This window comes from Lepidochelys kempii, chromosome 4 (genome assembly GCF_965140285.1).
Source record: "Lepidochelys kempii isolate rLepKem1 chromosome 4, rLepKem1.hap1, whole genome shotgun sequence".
Taxonomy (NCBI): domain Eukaryota; kingdom Metazoa; phylum Chordata; order Testudines; family Cheloniidae; genus Lepidochelys; species Lepidochelys kempii.
The window spans coordinates 51,642,386-51,665,593 of record NC_136383.1 but is presented as its reverse complement, the minus strand read 5'-3'; the positions used below and the strand labels follow the sequence as shown (position 1 = coordinate 51,665,593).

General features: G+C 41.1%; 1 protein-coding gene and 1 long non-coding RNA gene across 3 annotated transcripts in view; one reads left to right on the top strand and one right to left on the bottom strand.

Annotated features, from left to right (window-relative positions):
• Nucleotides 1–1,926: 1,926 nt before the first annotated feature.
• On the bottom strand, nt 1,927–22,413 carry ZNF330 (zinc finger protein 330). Of its 2 annotated transcripts, XM_073341209.2 has the most exons (10): nt 22,231–22,413; nt 17,800–17,930; nt 17,505–17,524; nt 17,340–17,410; nt 12,400–12,479; nt 9,802–9,928; nt 8,473–8,577; nt 5,730–5,776; nt 4,276–4,393; nt 1,927–3,382 (listed from the first exon to the last, which is right to left on the bottom strand). In XM_073341209.2, the coding sequence occupies exons 2-10, from the start codon at nt 17,917–17,919 to the stop codon at nt 3,105–3,107; spliced, it is 966 nt and encodes a 321-aa protein (XP_073197310.1). In that variant the 5' UTR covers nt 17,920–17,930; nt 22,231–22,413; the 3' UTR covers nt 1,927–3,104. The 2 variants fall into 2 exon arrangements, with proteins under 2 accessions (XP_073197310.1, XP_073197309.1); XM_073341208.2 differs by lacking the exon at nt 22,231–22,413 and having other exon boundaries at nt 17,800–18,671.
• Nucleotides 22,243–23,208, top strand: part of LOC140910417 (uncharacterized) — a 28,855-nt gene continuing 27,889 nt past the window's right edge. Inside the window, exon 1 of the long non-coding RNA XR_012158577.2 lies at nt 22,243–22,710. This is a non-coding gene — a long non-coding RNA (uncharacterized LOC140910417). The remainder of the gene's footprint in view (nt 22,711–23,208) is intronic.

The following is a 23,208-nucleotide window of genomic DNA, read 5'->3' as shown; positions in this document are numbered from 1 at the left end:
GCTCTGCTACACCCCTTTATCAGAAGCCTTGGTAAATTTGTTTTGGTGTCCTGAATAGCTGCTGTGTGCAGTACATCCTTGCATTGTGGCATTATCTTACTCTAGAGTGTGATGGCAAAGACAGGAACATGAATTAGCTAAGAAGGATTTATCTTGCAAAGAGATTACCATTGCAAGGACATTTCAATGAGAACATGAATAATTCTTTACTTTGGTGATGATGATTAATGCTTTGACATCAGCAACCCCTGGCATGGCCACTGACAGCAATAGATTTCACAACAGGAAAATCTGGCTCCCCAAGCCAAGAACATTAATAGAATTTAATTCCAGTAAATAATAATAAAAAAGTAACATTTGCAGATGACACACAATTTCAGTATTAAACATAACTGAAAGAACACACATCCTTTCGGCACTCCTAAGACTCTGTCCTAGCACTTAATTATTTTTCATATGAGGTATCAGTCAAGATCTGCAACTAGTCAGCTTTTGTCTGTAGAATCACCAGGGGAAGACCGAATCACCAGTGGAAATACCTGCGCCTAACAGAGTTAAGCATGGGCTGAACTGGAGCCAACACTCCTAGTGCTGATTTCACAATTTAATAATTAGTAATAGGAAGGCACGGCCACTGTCCCATTTTCCTTCCCTCTGTATTTCCCAAAGTATGGGATGTACTTCCCAAGGGGGGTGTGAAGGATTAGCCATGGGGATATGGAAAATGGATATATTCAAATGGTTAAGACTTTAACGAACAACTGAATAGGACCCCAGTTGGTTTCAGCTTTCAAAAGTCTGGGAAACACTGCTTCACCTGGTCTCCCTTCTGAGGTTTGATCATGGAGTATTTGATGTGATTGGCCCAGTTTGTCACGTACACTAGCACATCATCTTATTCAGTCATAAGCAAGTTGCATTGTGCATCTGTTTATTTTTATCTTAGCGATATTTAAGTTTCAATATCTCTCAAAGATTTGGGATGCAAAGCATATAGGAGAGGTTCTATAGTAGTTGATCTAAGATAATGCATAGTACTCAGAAAGAAAAAGCCACTGCTGTGAATTCTCCTCTTCCATCTCGACAGTCATGCTTCTTCTGGTGTTCTTCAAAACAATGGCTGGAACCCCTTTTTATTGATGAAATAAGCAAGCCACCTTCTAGACAGCTCGCTGAAAGAGGGATCTCATGCCCAAACTAAAACGGCAAAGGCAGTGATTGTGTGTCTCAGTCGTGTTTTGTTAGGAACTCCAAATTAGGTAATTCTACTGTCACTATATATGGTCCTCTATGGCATTTGCACCACAACCTAATGAGAAATCCTCTTCCATAAAGAGAATGTAAAATACATTTTATGAAGTGTTATTAAAAATTATAAAATGGCATTTGGAAATTCTGTATTCTGCTGGGTCAATAATGATATCGAAGGTCTATTCATCCATTTATATGGCCCACCATTGCTGTAGAATGTGAATGCCTCACAATTATCCTTACACCACTCTTTTGGAAGTGAGGAAGCACTACCAGATGGGGGGAACTGAGCCCTATCCCCTCAAAAGGTATTTAGGCACTACCAGAGAAAGTAAGTGACTTGCATAGGGCCACATTCCCAACTCCTGGTTCTCTGGTCTTTCAGGCAGGAATTATTCAGCTGAATTGCAAATGCATCAGACAGAAAATTGCCAGTGCTTCTCTTTTTTTAATCCATTAGCTCCATTTGAAGTGTCATGACGCTTCACCTGAGTGGATCAAAGCACCTGGCTCTGCTGCAAGATGGCATGCTATGGTCAACCCGAATAGTGATGAGAGGAAGAAGGCAATTTATTAAAAGCTGGGGAATAAGTACCTAGCAAGCAAAGCAGAAAGTATGTGTCTGTGTGCGGGCACACATGTTGCTGCTGTATGGAAAGTATCACTGGAAGAAACTGGAAGGAAAAAAGATATTTATTTGGAGTTACACCAAGTTCCAGGTCCATTTTTTTACTTTAAACAATTTAAGTTGGAACTGTTTCTTGGAAGAATCACATGACTTTCAAAAAAGCAGCAAATAATTCCTAATATTTTGATTTATAAAGTCATTAGTGTCAGCAAGACACTCCAGAGCGTGCATCACTTCTTGTGTGGTTATGACAGTCTTATACCCAACAAGGAACGGGGTGCTATTCCAACAAAACACAAACACCCTAGTGTTATCTTATTTTAACAAAAACCCTAGGTGTGATTCTTATTGAATCTTTGATTTCTTCCTGCTGCAATGCTGGTGAAGGGGCAGAATAGACTAGTTACCGCCCTCTTGACCCCTCTTTGCAAACAATGACAATACTATACTAAAAGAGAGTGATGGCTTTTATTGGGTAGGAAGGATATATTAACATTTTTATTGTGATAAATAAACCTTTTGATCTTATGTATGTAAGTGACACAATAGGTGACTGTGCATAATGGCTATGATTAATGTATAATGTTCAAAAAGGCATGGAATGATAATCTTCAAGAAATATGTTATGGGGAAATGTATTGATCTGCCTCGCCTACATGAAATAGTAAAGTTATTTTAATTTCAGTTTATATTTAGCTCATGAGAGGCCTACAGTAAGTGCTTTCCAGGTACTCAGTCCGGATCAATATTTATGAAAACTCACTACAGAATGCTGCTGACTCTTACTTTGTAGGCCAAAAATGGATACAGCCACCCATTTACACCACTACATATAATTTAGGAAATCTGATTCCAGAATTACAGTCAAAATTACTCAAGAAAAATAACTTAATTTCTGATGAACAGATGGAAACAAATCTCTTTACCCTCCTACACTCCCAACTTTGGGGGGGGAGGGAGACATTAAGCTATTACACTCAGTAATCGTGAGATCAAAACCACTTAGATGAACGTTTATATTCATGCAAGTAACCAGATTTCCTCTGCACACCCTCACCTTACACACACACACAAACCTCACCTTGAGTTTCTACAGAAGTTCCATGCCCTTTTTCCCTAATAAGCGTTGAAGCTTAAGTGCCTGGCAGAGCTATTCTAGTGGCACGCATAAAGCACTCCTATACTTATGTCTTCCAAATGCTTTATAGCTCCTCACTATGTAATCTTAGTCTTCAGCTTCTTCATAGTGGGCATAGCCACTAGCATAGGTCCTTCCTAAATTCAAGTTACTGAATAAATCTGTAGTCTCTGTTTCAGAATCCTTCCCTCCCTCCTCATTGTCTTCCTCATCGTCATCCTCTGCTTCATCCTCTTCATATTCGTCGTCATGATCACCTGCATCTCCATTCTTGCCCGATGAGAGGTTCTTCCAGTAGGCATCATAGCCAGAAGCTCCATCTGCCTCTTCACCTCCTGTCTGCCGGCCAAACTTCAGAGAGCGTGCTGTGAATAGACAATAATTAAATTCTTATTTTTCAGCCTCAGTCATAAGTCACCCACTCATCAGTGGAGCATTTGACATTTCTCCATCTACCATCCATCTTCACCACCTACTCAAGAGCACACTGTCAGCAAACAGCCCAGGACTACAATGATCAGTCTCTTGAGAGACTAACTGGTTATTTTCAGGTTGAATCCTTAAAGTCAGAGCACCTAACTAAGACAGACCCTTTTTCTGCTACTCCCCATCCAAAATATCCTATCTCCAGAGATATTCATATATACAATAATGTATCAGATATTTTATTTAGATCATAAACTCTTCAGGACCAGAACTTTGCCTGTAGAGCACACTTTTGGTACTGTAATATGTATTTTATATAGAGATACATAGCACCAAAGATAATGTGTGTTTTTATGGATAAGCAGTGTTGAGTAAGCAGACTCATATGGGTATCTTCTAATGAATTTCAGCATGCTATTTCTTGATGGTGAAATAAGAAGTGACAGAGCAGAAGTAAACAGTGATCATGGGTGCTTCTTCCTTATACCAAAACTTGAAAGTAGCACTCAAATTCATAATGTTGTCAACATCCAGGGCACAAATATCAGTCCTAATGAAGAGAAGTTGCAGCTCAGAGTCAGCAACAACTCAAACCAAGTTCTCTCAATGTAAATATGACAAACTCCCCAAAATATTCCAAAGCATCCAAGAACTTCAACATTCCCATACACATAAACATCCCTACACGGCAACCAATGGCATCACATGTTGCCAGTTTAAAAAGATGAACATATTAAGTTTTCAAACACAGAAAATAAGACTCCTAGTAAATTGACTTGCTAAATCAGAGACACAGCATTTGTTCCATTAGCCTTTAAAGGACAGCCCTTACTTGACATGCTCAGATCCTTTGTCTCCTGAGTTTCATGCCCACATTTAGGGCAAGGAGGCTCTTTTCCCTTTTCTTGCTTAAAAACCTTGCTTCGGGTGTGATCATCACAGAAACAAGCCTGAAGGGTGGAAAGAGGATAACAAAAAGGATAAAAGTTATAGTCATAACATAATACTCTTCAGCAGGCAAAAAAAGTTAAATTTCTAACAGCACCAGGGTAATCTGACTGAGATTAAAATTTAACGAGTTCTTTCTGTAGTGGGACTGGAATTCATGTACAATCTACCCACTAACTACTTCTGTGTTGTACAAGGTTCCACTGCCTTCTAGGGAAGGGAAGCCACGAGGATGCTGGAAGTGGGAAAAGAGGATGGTGGCAGGGGAAGCAGGGTCCTCAAGGAGTGCCTCGTCTTGGAAGTTGTCAGCCGGGAGGCTGGCTCCAGGGGAGAACTGGCCTCAGTCACTGGGAGCACTGTCTGATAGACCTGAGCCATACGGATAATGGGTTAGTCCAACAAGTTAAAAGAAAACAAAACTAAACTAAACTTCAAATGTCTGTCTTGCAGGACAGTGTGTTCATTGTCCTGCTAAATGGAACCTCTCCCTGCCACAGTCAGTCAGTCTGTAATTAAAAGAATTAGTACTAATTAAGCACCGACAGTGTGCTCAGCACTGTCCAAGACACCTCAATACAGTTCCTGCTCTGAACTCTGAGGCGCACACAGTAAGAATAGTAGACTGAGAGAATGGAGTTAATTAGATTGATTCATTTTGTTTATTTAAATTGCCCTCCAATGAAAAATGTTGGGGTGGACAGTGCATTTCATTTGATGTAAGACTTTAGGAATGATCCAAAGGAGGAAAAGGTGGAGGCCTGGGATACTGGAATGGGAGAATCACATGCTCAGTGCAGAGGAAGCAGCACTGAAGACTGTATGAAAATGGGAGCAGGAAACAACTGAGAAGAGCCTGGCTACACTAACAGAACTGAAGGCTGAAGGGGGGCAAGAGGGCGTGCTTGTGGGGGAAGGGGGAAATTATACCAAATGAGATGAGAGACCCAGGCCAAGATGGAGTCATCACAGGGCCTCAAAAGCAAGAATGAGAAATTGAGAACTTAAAAGTGCTGGACCACAGGGTGCCAGTGAAGGCATATGAGGAAGAGCGTGATGAGGTTTGAACAATGGGAGAAGATCATTTTAGCAGTTGTTTTAGCAGCTAGATGGACTGGGAGGAATCAGTGTGGGATCTGGGAACCCAAAGAGGAGGTGAGAGAATCAAAGCAAGACATAATGGGGCACAGACAAGTATTTGGGCCATACGGCCCTTACCTCATACAGAAGGTACGAGTTTTTTATATATTGTGGAGGGCGATGTGACAAGACTTGGTACCAGAAGGACACGTAAGGAGAAGGAGTTACAATTATAGCTACTTTAAGTATCTGTATTTTTACCTTACAACGCAGGCATGAATGCTGCCCAAGCCGATTACAGGAAACACCTGATGAAAAAATGGATAACATCAAACTTTGAAAATGAAAGGTAACTTGGCTCTTTTCTTCTACTTTTTACATCCAGATCAGCTCTCCAGTTCCCTGGGTAGCCTAAAATCACCAGTGTCACCAAACAAAATGAAAAGATAATACAGGGAAATACATATTTATCCAAATATTATATTATTTGAAAGGGCCCTTCATTTCTCAGCAACTTTTCCTGATCAACAGTTCCGAAAGCTATCCAATTGCAGAGTTGTCTGCCACTGAAGTTTTTAACATACAAAATCATTTACTTTTATACTCTAAGTTCAATGTATTTTTTGAAGTCCTTACAATAAGTGTATCTTGCTACAATCATACTCCTATTCACTGTAGTTACAGTTGTACTGGGCTACTTTATCGCTGTTTTTAAGAGTTTTATATACTGAGTCTACTATTTCATTAATAATTTGGTATAAGTTTGGGAGCAAATGGTCCATTACCCACTCAAAATCAGTTTTTTTTAAAAAGATTCAAATATTTTTGTGTTCTCACATCTTTACAAACATGTTGGAGTTGACTGAAACCACAGTTTGTTCACAAGGTGGTTTCACCACAGTTTGTTCACAAGGTGGTTTCACTGCTTCTTTTTTCCTTGTGGTATCAAAACAAAGAAAACAAAACAAAGCCAAACCCCCACCAGAGCTGAAAAGTAATTTTAAATGGAATGTAAGGGCAGAATGCTGATTACCCTTATTTTCCTAATTTGAAAAGGATTTGGTGCTTAGCAACTTGCAAAATTGAGCTGTCTGTGAGTAGTTTTATAAAGAATTGTCTGTCATGTCCTTATTTAAATCATACCTCATTACATATATTTACATATACAATCTAGTGTAATGTTATTGATAGCAAATACACAAGTAGCAAGGAGCAGAACTGGGTTGATGGTGTCTTTTTAAAATCGAGGCTGCCTTAATATTTTCATGTTGTTACTTTTATCTCCACAACAGGGAGTACTGTAAATGAAATGAAATAGGATTTTATGCCTAAATGAGGCTTGTTGGATAAAGAATGCATGAGCATGCACAGCTTGTTTTGAATCTTTAAAACATTTTATCATGTGTGCGGTTTATAACGAAACCGTCATCTCTCTCTCATCCAATTGTGAGAACAAGCTTTTAAAGCTTCAGAAATGGACAGGAGGGATTCTTCCTTTTGTGAATGCTGAGCAAGGGTGTGGGATCTGTCATATTCAAAGGCACCGTGAACTGTAATTAGTACATTGAAGTATTCCCACGAGTAGTCTGCACTTTTAAATGTTTTGTTTTGCTTTTTACAGCTACGTTTTATATTTCAAACTTATGAAATAGAACATTTTTCAAAGCTAGAGTGGGATTGGCCATATCTGTTTGACAATACTAGTTTTATATTAAATTTAAACACACTCAGTCCATCTCTCTAGTAGGACTACCCTGCACTGCAGAATGTGGAACCCTTGTAAAGTAACTTCTTCACTCACTGTAACATCACAGCTGTGAATTAAGAGTCAACCCATCAAGAGAAAATTATCCCTTTTGAGCAGCAGTTGCTGCTCCAAGGGTGCTTCACAGGAAGGCATTCTGGCACTACATAAAGGGGAGCTAATCAAGGCTCAGGCAACAGTTGGCAGGGGAAAAAAGGGATGAGGGATGAAAAGGAGAGGGAAGACTTAGAAAAATAGATTATAACATTTAAAACAGGAATATTTTGAATCATGAGCTTCCATTGGGGCCAAGAGCTTAGTAGATTCAATAAAGGATTGTGCATTTATATGGACCACAAGAACATGTAGACAGGATAGCAAGGATTTAAAAAAAAAAAAAAAAGGCAAAACCAAAACCAAACACAACCAAGTTTTGAAAGCAATATAAAGCCTCATGGGTCGGGCATAAGCCATCCCCTAATTAACAAGAAGAAAATTATCCAATGGACAGTATGTTTCATTCATGCCTACTACCACTTTTTTTTCCATCTTCCTCTGGAATTGGCTATGGCTGGATACTGGACTAGCTAGACCACTAGTCTGATCTGATATTACAATTCCTCTGTTCCTGTAAGGTTTCAAGTCCATCTGAGGTTTTTAAATTTTGCCCACATGATTTTATGACTGTACCAGACCCCCTATGGTAATCAAAATTTGATAGTTTGCAGTTTTCTGTTCTTTAGTCTATGTATTAAGGTATGTGTTGTTAAAATATGAATGTTGACCCTTTGATTTATATAGATATTAGAGAGAGACAGACAGACAGACATACAAAGCCCGTTGACTTCGGGCTTTGGATAAAAAAAAAACTTCCCTACTCCTTCTGCATCCTTCTCACTCCTCTTCATGCCTTCATCTGTGCTGTATTCTACACGATAGGCCAGGTGCCTGATTCAAGTCCGTCCTCAAAACTCACTTCTTCAGATACTAACCCACACTGACCAAAAAATCTTGTCTTCTATTCAAGGAGTTCAAGCTGAACCACAAGGAATCTGGGGAAGTGCAGCCATGCTAGACAGAGCTTACATTATTTTTAAGGGACCAACAAGAAAAACTCCTATTGCCTAACCAGCTGGGATAATCACACTGGACAAGTGAAATACCAGGCCATTTTTCACCACCTAAGCAGGTATTATTACACAGTAGGAAAAGGTGAATCTGTTTAACATTGGTGAAAGGGGTTTTAAGTGGATAACTTACATTTAAATGTCTCTGCCTCCAAAACTTGGCAGCTGGCTTGATGCTCAAACTGATCATCTTCACAGAGGAAATTATGACAAAAAGAGCAACTGAATATTCTGCCTCCTACAAGATTTATCAAGACAAATAGAAAAAATAGCAAGCATGGGTTAAAAAACAACTCCTCTCTTTTACTCATGCCACTTAGGCAGCTTTACGTGGGTTTGACTAAGAATAAATTTTCCCTTCTGTCACAAAACACTTAAGAAGAAAATCCCATATTAAACATTGTCCATCTGGCATTATGCTGACATATACTACATATTATAATGACACAGGCTAGCATAAAAGTGAAGCAAGGAACACTACTGGTCATTTTATTCTCATCATGTTTTGGTTTGATTATGGCTGAAAGAGATCATGTTAAGACATTTTTGGGCCAAAATATCCCTTTTCCATGCTCACCATCCCCTCTCCAAAATATAAATTTGGTTCAAATACACAACTGGAACTCCACAATTGGAGACTGGTGTGGTTTGATCAAGGAGCTGGTATCAAAGGAAACAAAACACCTCTTCTAGTGCAAGGAAAGGAGCAAGAATACCAGAGAGACAGCCAGTGTTTACACACCTGTTGGAGTGATATAATTACATAAGGCTCTCAGACACTAAGGTGATGAATGCAGTATAAATGTCTAAGTAGATGACATAAATACTCCTGAGTTGTAATCCCATTTTAGACAGATTACCTATATGCTCTTGGGCACGTAATTTAAATTCTGTCTCAGTTTACCCATTGTAAAATGGGGATAATTCTTAGTGAGCTTCCAGGTGTGTTTTAAAGATTAGCTAATATTTTTGGAGTGCTTTGAAGATGTAAAATGCGACATTAAGTGTTGAGTGTTACAATAATCTAGATGAGGGATTCTCAACTTCTTTCTCTCGGGCCCCCCTTCCCCAAAACATGCTATAAAAACTCTGTGGCCCACCTGTGCCACAATAACTGGTTTTCTGCATATAAAAGCCAGGGCCGGCATTAGGGGGTAGCAAACCGGGAAACTGCCTGGGGCCCACGCCATGGGGGCCCTCACAAAGCTACATTGTTCAGGCTTTGACTTCAGGTGACAGGACTCAGGGCCCTGGGCTTCTGGCCCTGGGCTTCAGGCCCATGCAGTGGGCTTCAGCTTTCTACCCCGGACCCCAGCAAGTCTAATGCTGGCCCTGCTTGGCGGCCCCCCTGAAACCTGTTCATCGCCCCCCAGGGGACCCCAGACCGCTGGTTGAGAACCACTGATCCAGATGCTATAGGCAAAAAATTAGTTTTCTTATCCTTCAATCTTAAACAACTTACCATGATCCCAGACACCTCTTTCACACTCAATGCATTCTGCATCTGCAAGAGGGCAGATACAGGCATGTGTGCTGAGACACTTCCTACCATGGCAGACCCAAGCTTCACAGAAATCACATATTGCACCCTACAAGCACAGAAAGACATCATCTTGGAACATCTATCATACCAAAAGAGAAATTCTGCTTCTGTACTCCAGAATGTGCCCACATATCCGCTCAGGCTATCAGTGGGCTCATTCCACTTTAGGGGCATCTGGTTTGAGGGGAGGTGAAGGTAAGGCATAATACCTCTTTCACCTTTACACCCAGTAGCTAGAAATGTATCCAGATTCTAATCAAGTCCTTTCAATATTCAGCTCATGTTCTCGGCATTCACTTCTGCAGGATATAATATAATCAACTGCACTTTGGTTTTGCTGTTTTATTTTTTCCATTAATGTCTTGAATCTTAGGCATGAAAAATAGCTTTCTCCCCTATAATTTATGGATATGATCTTGCAGCCTTGTTGACATATATGAGATAACGCTCTGGTAAAAATACAATTTATCAAATCAAAGACCACTCAAGTTATTCTTACAGCTTAAATCAACTATTTAGATTTAATAACAAACTCTACACTCGAACTCTGACCTCTTAAGACAGTAAAGGTCATATAACATACGAAAAATAAAGCAATAATTAAGTAATCAGTTTATAAACAATTTCATGTTACAGTTAAAGTTCATAGAATCATAGAATATCAGGGTTGGAAGGGACCTCAGGAGGTCCATCTAGTCCAACCCCCTGCTCAAAGCAGGACTGATCCCCGACTAAATCATCCCAGCCAGGGCTTTGTCAAGCCTGACCTTAAAAACTTCTAAGGAAGGAGATTCTACCACCTCCCTAGGTAACGCATTCCAGTGTTTCACCACTCTCCTAGTGAAAAAGTTTTTCCTAATATCCAACCTAAATCTCCCCCACTGCAACTTGAGACCATTACTCCTCGTTCTGTCATCTGCTACCACTGAGAACAGTCTAGAGCCATCCTCTTTGGAACCCCCTTTCAGGTAGTTGAAAGCAGCTATCAAATCCCCCCTCATTCTTCTCTTCTGAAGACTGAACATCCCCAGTTCCCTCAGCCTCTCCTCATAAGTCATGTGTTCCAGTCCCCTAATCATTTTTGTTGCCCTCCGCTGGACTCTTTCCAATTTTTCCACATCCTTCTTGTAGTGTGGGGCCCAAAACTGGACACAGTACTCCAGATGAGGCCTCACCAATGTTGAAGAGAGGGGAACGATCACGTCCCTCGATCTGCTGGCAATGCCCCTACTTACACATCCCAAAATGCCATTGGCCTTCTTCAAGTTACAAGACTACAAAAACTACAAACCTCAATAAACTTCAATTTTAATATTTAACAGACAGAAGATTTCCTATCTCACATATGACAGCAACTTCACAATATACTGTACGCATAGGGATTTAATGGAGTTACATCAACATAAAACTGACATACTGGAGTGAAGAATCAGGCCCACAGAGTTAAGATTCAATGAAAAAACTGTTGCATTTAAGGCACAGAATGATTATGTTGTTGCAAACAGTCCACTACCTAGAGGAGACAGCTGCAGAGATATATTTACATTAATTTTTCACACAGGAGCCCCATCCCCCTAAATTTTAATTTTTTAAGAATTTCTTTGGCAATATTCACATTTACAAAGAATACTTTTGGTATTTCACAGGGACTTATCACTTAACTATATAAGGGAGGAAAAATAAGTTACTGATTTACAGAACAATCACTATCAATAAAATTATTTATGGTTAAACATTGTTCTCAGTGACTGCATTCTAAAAATCTGCATAACTCCATTAGCTTCAATGGCATTAATCTAGATTTATACCATTTTAATGGAGAGTGGAACGTGGCCTTTACTGGTTTGGTCACAAACCTGTACATGCTTAACTTTACTTATGTGAATAATCCCACTAAGCTCATTGGAGCTACTCAGGTATGTATGTAAAGATACTTAAGTGCATAAGAGTTTGCAGGATCTGCACTTAAAGTGTTAATTTAGGTTTGTAGTCCTATGGAGAAGTATTTTGTTACAGTGTATTGAGTCTGATATTAGTCTATAAAAAATAAAAGCCCTAATCACAGAAGGAACTATTATTAAGGGACCCCCAAACATGCTATAAAAACTCCACAGCCCACCTGTGCCGCAATAATTGGTTTTCAGCATATAGAAGCCAGAGTCGGCATTATGGGGTAGCAAGCAGGACAACTGCCTGGGGCCCCAAGCCACAGTGGTCCCCGTGAAGATACATTGCTCAGGCTTCAGCTTCAGCCCCAGGTGGTGGGGCTCAGGGACCTGGGCTTCAGCCCCATGCGGTGGAGCTTTGGCTTTCTGCCTTGGACCCCAGTGAGTCTAATGCTGGCCCTGCTTGGAAGCCCCCCTGAAACCTGCTCGAGGCCCCCTAGGGGGCCCCGGACCCCTGGTAGAGAACAACTGTTCTAGTCTGACCTTCTGTATAACACAGACCACAGAATTTTTGAAGAATTCTGCACATTGCTCTCGTCTTCCAAAAGACAACATGCTTTTGTATACATACCACCATTGCAAAGCCAGTACTGTACACACCAGCGTGTTTTATAACACAGTCTGAAGACTTCATCATACATTTTGTTTTCCCTATTAATCCAAAAACAACAAAAAATTATTTAGAGTCAAAACAATTTAGAGTGAATGACAACGTAAAAGCAGTGAAAAATAGGGAATTTTAGTAGTTACTTAAGTACATAAAAGGCAAAAAAAAAAAAAAGGGGGCAACAAAACAACATGCAACACGCTATCACACCTCTTTCTCTGATCCTCCAGAACAAACTGATTATTTGTTTTTCTTATCCATTTAGGCCCAAATCTTTCTCACCTTACTTCTGAGACTGTAAATTCTGTAGGACTGGGCCCATGTCTTCCTATGTGTTTTGTAGCCTGCTGAGCACTCTGTCAGCACTTCACAAATTATCAAAAATCACATAAAAATTAAAAAACATTTTTTAGATTGCAGAGTCAAACAATCAACATTTTTACCACTCAGTAATAGTGACCATAATGTAATTAAATTTAGCACCCTTGTAGTGGGAAAATATCAAAACATCCCAGCACAGTAACATTTAACTTTTAAAAAAGGAATTACAAAAGAATGAGGACGCTGGTTAGCTGAAAATTAAAAAGAGCCCTCACAAGGGTAAAATACCTTCAAGCAGCATGAAGACCACTTAAAAACACCATTAACAGAGGCTCAGACTAAATGTATACCCCTAATCAAAAAAGACAGGAGGACCACAAAAGAATACCACCATGGCTAAACTTCAGACTAATGGAGGCCATGGCGGGGTGGCAGTGGACGGAATCTGGAAGTCAAATCCTAAAACAGGAAGGAGCACAAACTCGGGCAAGTAAAACATAAAAGTATAATTAGGCAGACCTAGAAAAAATTTGAGAAGCAACTTGCTAAAGACACAAAAACTAACAATAAGATTTTTTTTAAGTACATCAGAAACAGGCAACCCGCCAAACAGGCAGCGGAGCCACAGATAACAAAAGTGTAAAAGGAGCATTCATGGACATCAAGGCCATGGTAGAGAAGCTAAATGAATTCGCTGAAGCAGTCTTCACTGGAGAAGATTTGGGGAAGATACCCGCATCAGAGCTATTCTTTTTGGGCATACTCTGAAGTACTGTCCCTGATTAGAACAAATTGATACCCTAAACTAGAGGTGGGCAAACTACAGCTGGTGGGCCTGTCCTGCCCGGCCCCTGAGCTCCCAGCTGGGGAGACTAGCCCCCGGCCCCTCCCCTGCTGTCCCCCCGCAGTCTCAGCTTGCTGCGCTGCGAGCACTCTGGGCAGCGGGGCTGGCTCCGGCCAGGCAGCGTGGCTGCCAGAGGTAAAGATGCGGGGAGCGGGGGGTTTGGATATGGGTTACGGTCCCGGGGTGGCGGTTAGGGGCGGGGGGGTCCCTGGAGGGGGTGGTCAGGGGACAAGGAGCGGGGGGGGGGGGGTTGGATGGGCCGGAGGTTCTGAGGGGGGCAGCAGTCGGGGGCAGTAAGTGGGAAGGGGCAGATAGGATGCGGGGGCCAAGCTGTTTGGGGAGGCACAGCCTTCCCTACCAAGCCCTCCGTACAGTTTCACAACCCCGATGTAGCCCTCGGGCCAAAATGTTTGCCCACCCCTGCCCTAAATAGTAATAAGTCACCACGACAAGATGCTGCTCATCTAAGAGTTCTGAAGGAATTCAAATAGGAAATTTCAGAACTACTAATTGTACTACGTAACCTATCACTAAAGTCAGTCTCTGGTCCAGGTAACTGGAAATTAACTAATGAATGCCAATTGTTAAAAGGGCTTCAGAGGCGATGCTGGCAATTACAGACTAGTAAGCCTAATTTCTGTACTGGGTGTATTGGTAGAAACTACAGTGAAGAACAAAATGATCAGACACAGAGATAAACATGATTTGTTGGGGAAGAGTCAACAGAGCTTTTGTAAAGGGAAGGTGTGCCTCACTAATCTATTACAATTCTTTGAAGGAGTCAACAAGCATGTGGATAAGGGTAATCCAGTTGATATAGTGTACTTGCATTTTCAGAAAGTCTATGACAAGGTCCCTCACCAAAAAGCTCTCTAAGGAAACTATATAGTCATGGCATAAGAGGAATGGTCTTTTCGTGGATCAGTAACTAGCTGAAAGACAAGAAAGAGAGGATAGGAATAAATGGTCAGTTTTCACAATGGAGAGAAATGAACAGCAGGGTTCATTTCATTTCATGAAAAAATAAAACTGTACATATACACCGATAGATTCTAAATTTGCTGTTGGCACCCAAGAACAATATTGTGGAAATGTTGTGGAGAGTTCTCTGAAAACCTCCACTCAATGGGCAGCAGCAGTCAAAAAGGCTTAGCAGTATGTTAGGAACTATTTGGAAAGGGGATAAAAAATAAAACAGAAAATATCATAATGCCACCATGTAAATCCGTGGTGCATCCATGTTCAGTTCTGGTCATCCCATCTCAAAAAGGATATAGTGGAACTGAAAAAGGTTCAGAGAAGAGCAACAAAGATGATGCAGGATACGGAATGGCTTCCGTACAAGGAGAGACTAAAAAGATAACGGTTGTTCAGCTTAGAAAAGAGATGACTAAGGGGAGTTATGATAGAAATCTATAAAATTACGAATGGCGTGGAAAAAGTGAATACAAAAGTGTTATATACCCTTTCCCACAATACAAAAACCAGGGGTCACCCGATGAACAGGCAAATTTAATACAAACAAGGGGAAGTACTATTTCGCACAGTGCACAACTAATCTGTGGAACTCATGGCCATGAGATATTGTGATGGCCAAAAGTATAACTGGGTTCAAAAAGGAACTGGATAAGTTCATGGAGGATAGGTCCATTAATGGCTATTAGCCAAGATGGCTAGGGACACAATCTCACCCCCAGGGCGACCCTAAACCTCTGACTACCAGAAGCTGGGAATGGAAGACAGTGGTGTATCATTCCATAATTGCTGTTTTCTGTACTCTCCCCTGAAGCTCTGGTCTGGCCACTCAGAGACAGGATAGCGGGCAAGATGGACTATATCCTGAACCAGTATTGCAGCTCCTATGTTCTACACATTAAGAAATGCCACACTTAAGAGTTACCTCTGCAACCTTAATTCTGCCCCCTAGTGTGTCCACCTTGTGTACTGGATGAGGCCAGGGTCTGGAAAAAGTAATGTGTGGTCATGTATCTAAAGACTATCATAATACATACGCACAAAAGGGCCGAATGGCTAGTGCACAGGCAACTGCAAATCTTGCATTTCCTATCTTTTGAGTGCTTGACTTTGCAACCTTAGTAATGTTCTTTTAACACAGCTTTCATGGTATGCAATTTTATAATTTTTCCTTAAAAAAAAAGTATTAAAAATTCTACCATGTGGAACTGTAAATTAAACCCTCCATTATGCAGCATCAGCAGGTGCTTATAGTACTTTAGCTGCATGACAACCTACATTAGCTAACGGCAGGAAGGGTGGGGAAGGACTGCTGGAGTTATGTGCTGGGTATGGAAGGGTGGCTGGGGTCTCATCAGCATGGCTCTCGGTCCCCTTTCAGGACTTTGGGGGAGCTGGTGCCCTATACGGTACACCTAGAGGGGGGAACATTTTTAACAACTTTATAACTCAGGAGAATTTCATGGGACAAGAAAGCAAAAGGCATGCTTCTAGCCCTCAGGCTTTGTCCCTACCTAATTTCGAAGGCCCATTACAAACAATGAAGGTGTTAGAACTTCTTTAAAAATAGAGGGTTGGAATGTTTTTATGGAAAATTTTAGGCAGCCTAAATATAAGAATCACCACCAGCTCACCCTATGATACAAGTACCAAACAATTCTGATGGTCTTTATTGGGAAATCTTGGAAGCTAACATCTTTTTTGTAGGATACTTTTAGGAACATTTTCTTCTCTCTGTAAACATTTTTCACATCAAGATAGACAAGTTCAGCAAGACTCAATTCATTTAAAAGATGTGTAATGTACTAGAAGAGCAGAAAATGAACGTTTACCATTTTAGTGTAGTCGCTAATGAAAGAGAGAAGGGTTGTGAATGATGATATATAGTGGAATAGTATTACACACTAATGGCCTGGTTTTTCAGAAATGCTTAGCATCTGCAGCTCCCTGTGAAGTAAACAGGAATTGCAGGTGGTCAACACCTCTGAAAATCAAACCACAAATCACCAACATGCTTTATGGCAAGTAGAAAAATATGTAAAAAAATATGTCAAAGCTTGTTAAACCAGGAAAGCAACACAGTTCGTTTCAAAGTATAAGTCATATTTAGCCCCCCATCACCTCCCCTTTTAAGCAAGCACCAGTGCAAATAAGATTTAGTACCTGATCTAAAGTCCCCTGCCTTCAGTGGGAGTCTTTCCACTCAGTTGAAAGGGCTTTGGAGCAGTCCTTTAATGCACGTAAGTACTGTGCTAACAAGTTATACAATATACACATACAAGGCAAACAATTTATCACTGATTTAATTTATACTAAGAAATAAGCAGTGGTGATAACGTTGTCCTAAAAGCTGCAATATTTCCTGATTAAAAGAGCAGCGTTTTGGCAGCCTTTTTAACTTCGCTCGCAGCATCAAGCAATCCCACAGTCAATTATTCAAAGAGAGAGCCAGAATGTAGAACATTCTCAGTTATAACAAAGAGCTAAACATGTTTTTTTAAACAATAAATATGAGACACAAATCAAGGGCCAAAACCCTTTTGGGGTCAGTGAGACTATTCATGCACACAAGAGTTTGCACAATCAGCCCTCAACGGGCAAATTCTCAGCTGGGCAAATTGGCATAGCTCCATGAATTTATACCAGCTGACGATCAGTTTCTAGACAGACCTAGTTAAAATACTGAGACTTCATATAACAACACAAAAGGAATGCAGTGGGGGGGGGGGCGGAGAGTGTATTTTCTTTTGCCAGTTATACTTACCACAATGTGCACAAATAGGCAATTTTTGAACAGAACTACAAAAGTAGCAGAAGGCTCTATTCTTCTGTCGTCTTGTCACATGAAAAAATCAAAACAAAGCGTTAAACAAAATCTTTAAAAGTAAAAATAGGTTAAAATGATGATGCGGAAAAAAAGCACATTTACCTTTGGCATTTATCACATTCCTGTGAAATGTAAATTATAAATAGTTATTTTTCCCCATGTAAAACAGTGTACAGTTTTTGTAATGATTCTGATATAATTTATAGTTCGGTAACCAATAGATATATATTTATATTGAAACACTCAAACTCCTCTTTAAATCCAAAGCTCAGGATATAACTAAATTACTAGATAAGTATAAAGAATGACTTTCTAATTTAATGCAGCCAGTGTAACTATATCATTGGTTTCACAGAAATTTAAAAATTGGAATCAGAAGTAGTTTTGGTTATTTTACCATTGAAGCATTACAAGGATGTTTAGCTAAATCTATATTGCCCCTTGAAGCTCTTATCTGCTTTTCACGTTCTCGACGATTCTCAGCCTTCTTGCGTGCACCTGTCTTCTTTTTAGGCATTTTTTCTTTTTCTGTCAGAAACAACAAAAAACAATACAGACACACAAATATTTTACACATATGGAAGCATTAATTAGTCCTTTAATTAGTCATGCCCTATAAAGGGAAGTATTCTTATTTCAGCATTATCTACTTCCACTCATTCCTTTCTCTGAAAGCTCCACCTCTTCATCTTTGAATGTAATTTAAGGGTCCAATCCCATAAACACTGAATTAGCTGTAGTCCCAATGACTTGAATGGAGCTACTCTGTACTGAGCTCTGTGCTTGGCAGTATGTGCCATATAATCCATCTGTAAGGTAGTGGTGATGGTTTTTTGTTGTTGCTTTAATTTCGCCACTTGTCTTACTAATGGATCACATATGAAGTTTATTTCGCTCTTTCACCTCTCTCTCTTCCCTCAAATCTAGACACAATCTGGTTATTTCAGTCAAAGAGCACTGTTCTTCAACTGCAAAAGTCAGAGTATTGCAGCAATGCAAACTTAACACTTCACAAACAATTAGAGAGATGTGACTTGATTATAATAATGACCATACTGAGTCAGACCAATGTTCCATCTAGCCTAGTATCCTGTCTTTCAACAGAGGCTGGTGCTAGATACTTCAGAGGGAATGAACAGAACAGGCAATTATCGAGTGATTCATCCCCTGTCGTCCAGTCCCAGCTTCTGACAGTCAAGAGCTTGCCTAAGGGTATGTCTACACTGCTCACGTTACAGTGCGGTTGCGGCAGCGCTGTGACGTGGGCAGTGTAGACACGCTTTATCCCCCGGGGAGAGCTCTCCCAATAATTTAAAAAACCCCAAGAACCCCCAAACAAGCAGGTCGTAGCTTTATCACCAGGAGCCGCGCTGTCTCTACTGCCGCTTTTCAGCGCTAAAACTTTCATCGGTCAGGGGAGTGTTTTTTTACGCCCCTGAATGACAAAAGTTTTAGCGCAGAAAGTGGCAGTGTAGACACGGCCTAATCTTAAAATACCACAGTGGCGCAGCTGCACCAGTTCAGCTGTAGCGTTTCACTGTAGATACTGCCTGCGCCGACAGAAAGCGTTCTCCCATCGGCACAGGTAATCTGTCTCCCCAAGAGGTGGTAGCTAGGTTGACAGAAGAATTCTTCCACCAACCTAGCGCTGTCTACACACAAACTTAGATTGGCTTAAGAATGCCACTCAGGGGTGTGGATTTTCACACCCAACTGATGTAGTTAAACTGACCTAATTTTCTAGTGCATACCAGGCCTGAGGGACATCCAGCGCAAGGGGCTGCATCCCTGACCATCTTGGCTAATAGCCATTGGTGGACTTATTCTCCGTGAAATTATGTAATTCTTTTCTGAACCCAGTAATACATTTGGCCTTCACAACATCCCCTGGAAATTAGTTGCACAGGTTGACTGTGCATTGTGTGAAGAAGTACTTCCTTTTGTTTTAAACCTGCTGCCTATTAATTTCATAGGGTGACCCCTAATTCTTATGCTATGTGAACCCCTAAATACTTTCCCTTTCTCTACGTCTATCATTAGCGTTTAGCGTGGCCACACTGCTACACGGGCATACAATGAACTGCAAGATCACAACCCTGAAACAGAAACAAACCCATCACCAATGGCCTCTGATATCTCAAGGTGTAAATCCGTATCTCAAATTTCACTCCAAAAAAGCAAAAAACAAACTAAAAAAGCTTATTTGACAGAACAGTTATTCTGCTGAAGAAAAGGCTTTAGGAGAGCGTTACCACAAATTTCTGTGTAGAGGGCTAAAGAATTTAGTAACTTCTAAAGAAAAATTTTGTTTCCTAAGGGGGGGAAAAAAATACCTATCTTCCCCTCTAATAGAGAAAGCAATATATTGTCTAGTCCAGATATTAAAATTTGCTTTTTGATAACCCATATAAGTCAGTTTGTTCACCTCTTCGCATTTCGCACCAGGTTTAAATCGTAGTAGAGTGTCATATTTTGTATTCAAAATTGCACTGCTGAGCTTCCTGCTGGCAACTGTCATTATTCTGGAGTGTGACATTTATGATGCTTAGAGCCCAGTATCAGATTGTAAACTAATTTACATGCTACTTTAATACTGATTTAACAATAAGCACTTTAATGTTTAGTATTTATACACAACCTTGTCATTGTTGATTTCAGATTCGGAGGAACCGAAATGGCAATTTTAATGAAAACCTTCACAGTTCAAAACCAACTGGATACACAGATGGCAACAAATGCGTAAGATGTGAATGTAAAGAAAGCTGCACTAAAAAAAAAAAAATGGTGCAGGTTTCTTTTAATAAAGACACCATCTCAAACAACCCATTCAACACTACGCAATAAACAACAACACTTTGCCCACTTATCGTTCTTTTCAAATCTCAAAATACTTTACAACTATTAATTAATCCTCAACATTTCTATGAGGTAGGTATCAACCTCATTTTACAGAAGGGTAAGATGAGACTCAGAGAGGTTAAATGTATTGCCAAAAATATACAGGAAACATAACAGATTTGCAAGCAGAATGCCGGAAACCTAGCCCCTGGTGCCGTTCTATAATCGCTACTTCCCCTCACTGTTAATTCCATACTGGCCTGAGTGTATGCTGCTACTCTGAAACCTTGACAGTAATGGTAACCCATGATGTTGTTATGGCTATAATGGGTAGTTGTAACAAATTGCACATCTGAGATAAAAGTCTGCTTCCCCCACAAGAGAAATCAATGTTTTCATAGTTAATGAGTTCAAATGTTTACACTTGGAGTAGGCTGTCCTTATCACCCAGATTCATATGCATGACAATTTATACATGCACATCAGTAGGATGCCCCATACAGGGAAGGCAGCTGAAAAGCACACCAGAACCTTTATTATAAGGAGTATTTGATCAAGGTGTCTATTAATCACTTTGAGCAGAATCTGTATGAAATTATATTTTAAATGTTTCCACTGTATTAACATCATTTGGTATTTATATTATTCAGTACAATGACTGTGCATATATCACTTAACTACCACACCAGCTATCCTCTCTAGTCACAAAATATGTAATGTCCTGCCACTTTTATTTCCTGAATGTCTTGCTCTTTATAGGCTGAATCCTTTAGGTTTTACCCAGGCAAGACTCCCAGGAGCCCTGTAAATACCAGCCAAATTACCGGCTGCCTTCCCTTTCAAATGAATGGCACAACTCTTGTACTGGCACTGGCTGCCTATTTCACCACCCTACACAGCAATTAGCTATCAATAAAGAAAATTCTCTACTGCGCCCACCTTTTCTGTTTGGTTATTAAATCAAAATTGCAGGGAACTATTTGAGGCACACATTCAAGTAGTTTTATGGCTTGATTTATGTTACTAATATTCCATCTAACAAAAATTCAGCGTATTTTTGTTCCTGATTATTTTAGGCTTGACATTTCATCTGTGACAGAATATTAGCGACCTCTTTGAAAGCTGGTGTCAATCATCCTGGAAAATCTTGCTGGTTAAACTTCAACAGAGTTACTAAAGCAGTAGCCACTACTAGCAGGATTTAGAAATAGCCATGTTTTCTAGAAGTGCTAGAAACCTGTCACCACTCATACAAGATATCTAGTATTGTAAGTCTTTAAACTGTAAACTCTTGGTAGCAGAGCTTACCAGTATATTGTTTAATGTCCAGCATACATTGTAGGCGCTAAAATAACTAACTTTTTATGTTTTTGGAAACCACTGAGAACCAGAGCAGATTTTATGATTTACTGGACTCTAAGTAAGAGTGGTGCCTAAATCATGAGTTGTCACGCCCCTCAGGTGACCCCGTCTCCAGAAGGTGAGATCAAGTAGGACCTCCTGCCAATGACCCTAACACAGATCAAAGCGGGATTCTTTGGATCCAGCCTGCGAGGCATTCCCAGAAGCAAATTTTGGATCCAGCTTGCGAGGCGTTCCCAGTGACGATCCCTTAGAGTCGAGCCCGTGGTTTAAAATACTAAAAGCAAATATTACAGAACACCGTCCGCCTCCAGCTTCATTGCCCCCCTTCCAGGGCCAGGGGCGTACAATGTCCCAGACATAGTCAACCTAAGCCCTGGCCAAACCAATGAGAATGGAGGTGGCTGCTGATAAGCCCCGGCACTACGCCAGGGACCCGCTCCCGAGAAGTTTGCAGGCGTTGCCACCGCCCCCGGGGGAGCTCTAGGGTCTCTCCCCCCCCCCGAACGTTGGGACACAAGTGGAACGCCAAAGAGCCCAGCATTCTTTCCGCCCCTGCTGATCTGGAACCAGGCGCAGCTGGCAGCCTGGGCCGACAAACCGCCCCCAGGGCCACGCTGCCCCTCACCTGGCCCCGCTCCTCCGGCGGCCGCCCGGCTTCTGCGCTGCGGTGAATGACTGTGCGGAAGCCGGAACCGGTCCCTCCTTAGCCGCTCTCGGCTTCGCACACAGCAGCTCGCTGTGCAGCCTCGGAGGTTCCGGGCAGCGGCGGCTGGATCCCGGATCCTTTCTCCGGTGCCAGGGGCTCCAGGGCTACTGTGGCCGCCCGCCCGCTCCTTGCAGCCCGCCGGAGAGCAGTCTCGCTGTGCGGGGCGCACGGGCACCTTGGAGGCTGAACTTTGAGCAGACACGCGGCCAGGGCCAAAGCGCTGTCTAAAAATGCCCCTTCTGGTGGGTGGCAGCACAAAGCCGGGCGTGCTCAGACTTGGCAGGTGCTGACGGCCACCGTGACCCTTGACCTTGCACCCAACTCTGAAGCGGAGACCTTGTTTCCTATATGTCTGCGAAGTGACAAGCAGTCCTGGATAAATAATAAATCATGTACAAGGTACAAAAATAATGCATGTAAATAGACACATTGGAAGCCCAAAGACCCCATCTGAGCAATCGCCTCTGGTCAGCCTTGCCCCTAGAAATAAAACTAGACTGCAGGGTTTGTGTAATGTTTGCTTTTAGTGTTGGGATAAGCTTTAAATATAAGCAAAGCCAGTAGCTGTTTGGGCTCCTATTGTGCACATGTGCATGTTAAAATCAGAAGTAAGAACTTGATTTATTATATATATTATTATAGAGAGAGTAAGCACCTCTTTGGCAATTCAAAGATAGGTAAGATCTCTACTGGAAAGCGTGTACAATCTAACCAGAAAGAAAGGGAGTACTTGTGGCACCTTAGAGACTAACCAATTTATTTGAGCATAAGCTTTCGTGAGCTACAGCTCACTTCATCGGACAGGTACAAATAAAGCATGAGAGATGTGATGTAATGTGATTCATCAGAACATTTTACATTGTACATTTTATTTGTAAGCAGTTGGGGGTGAAATTT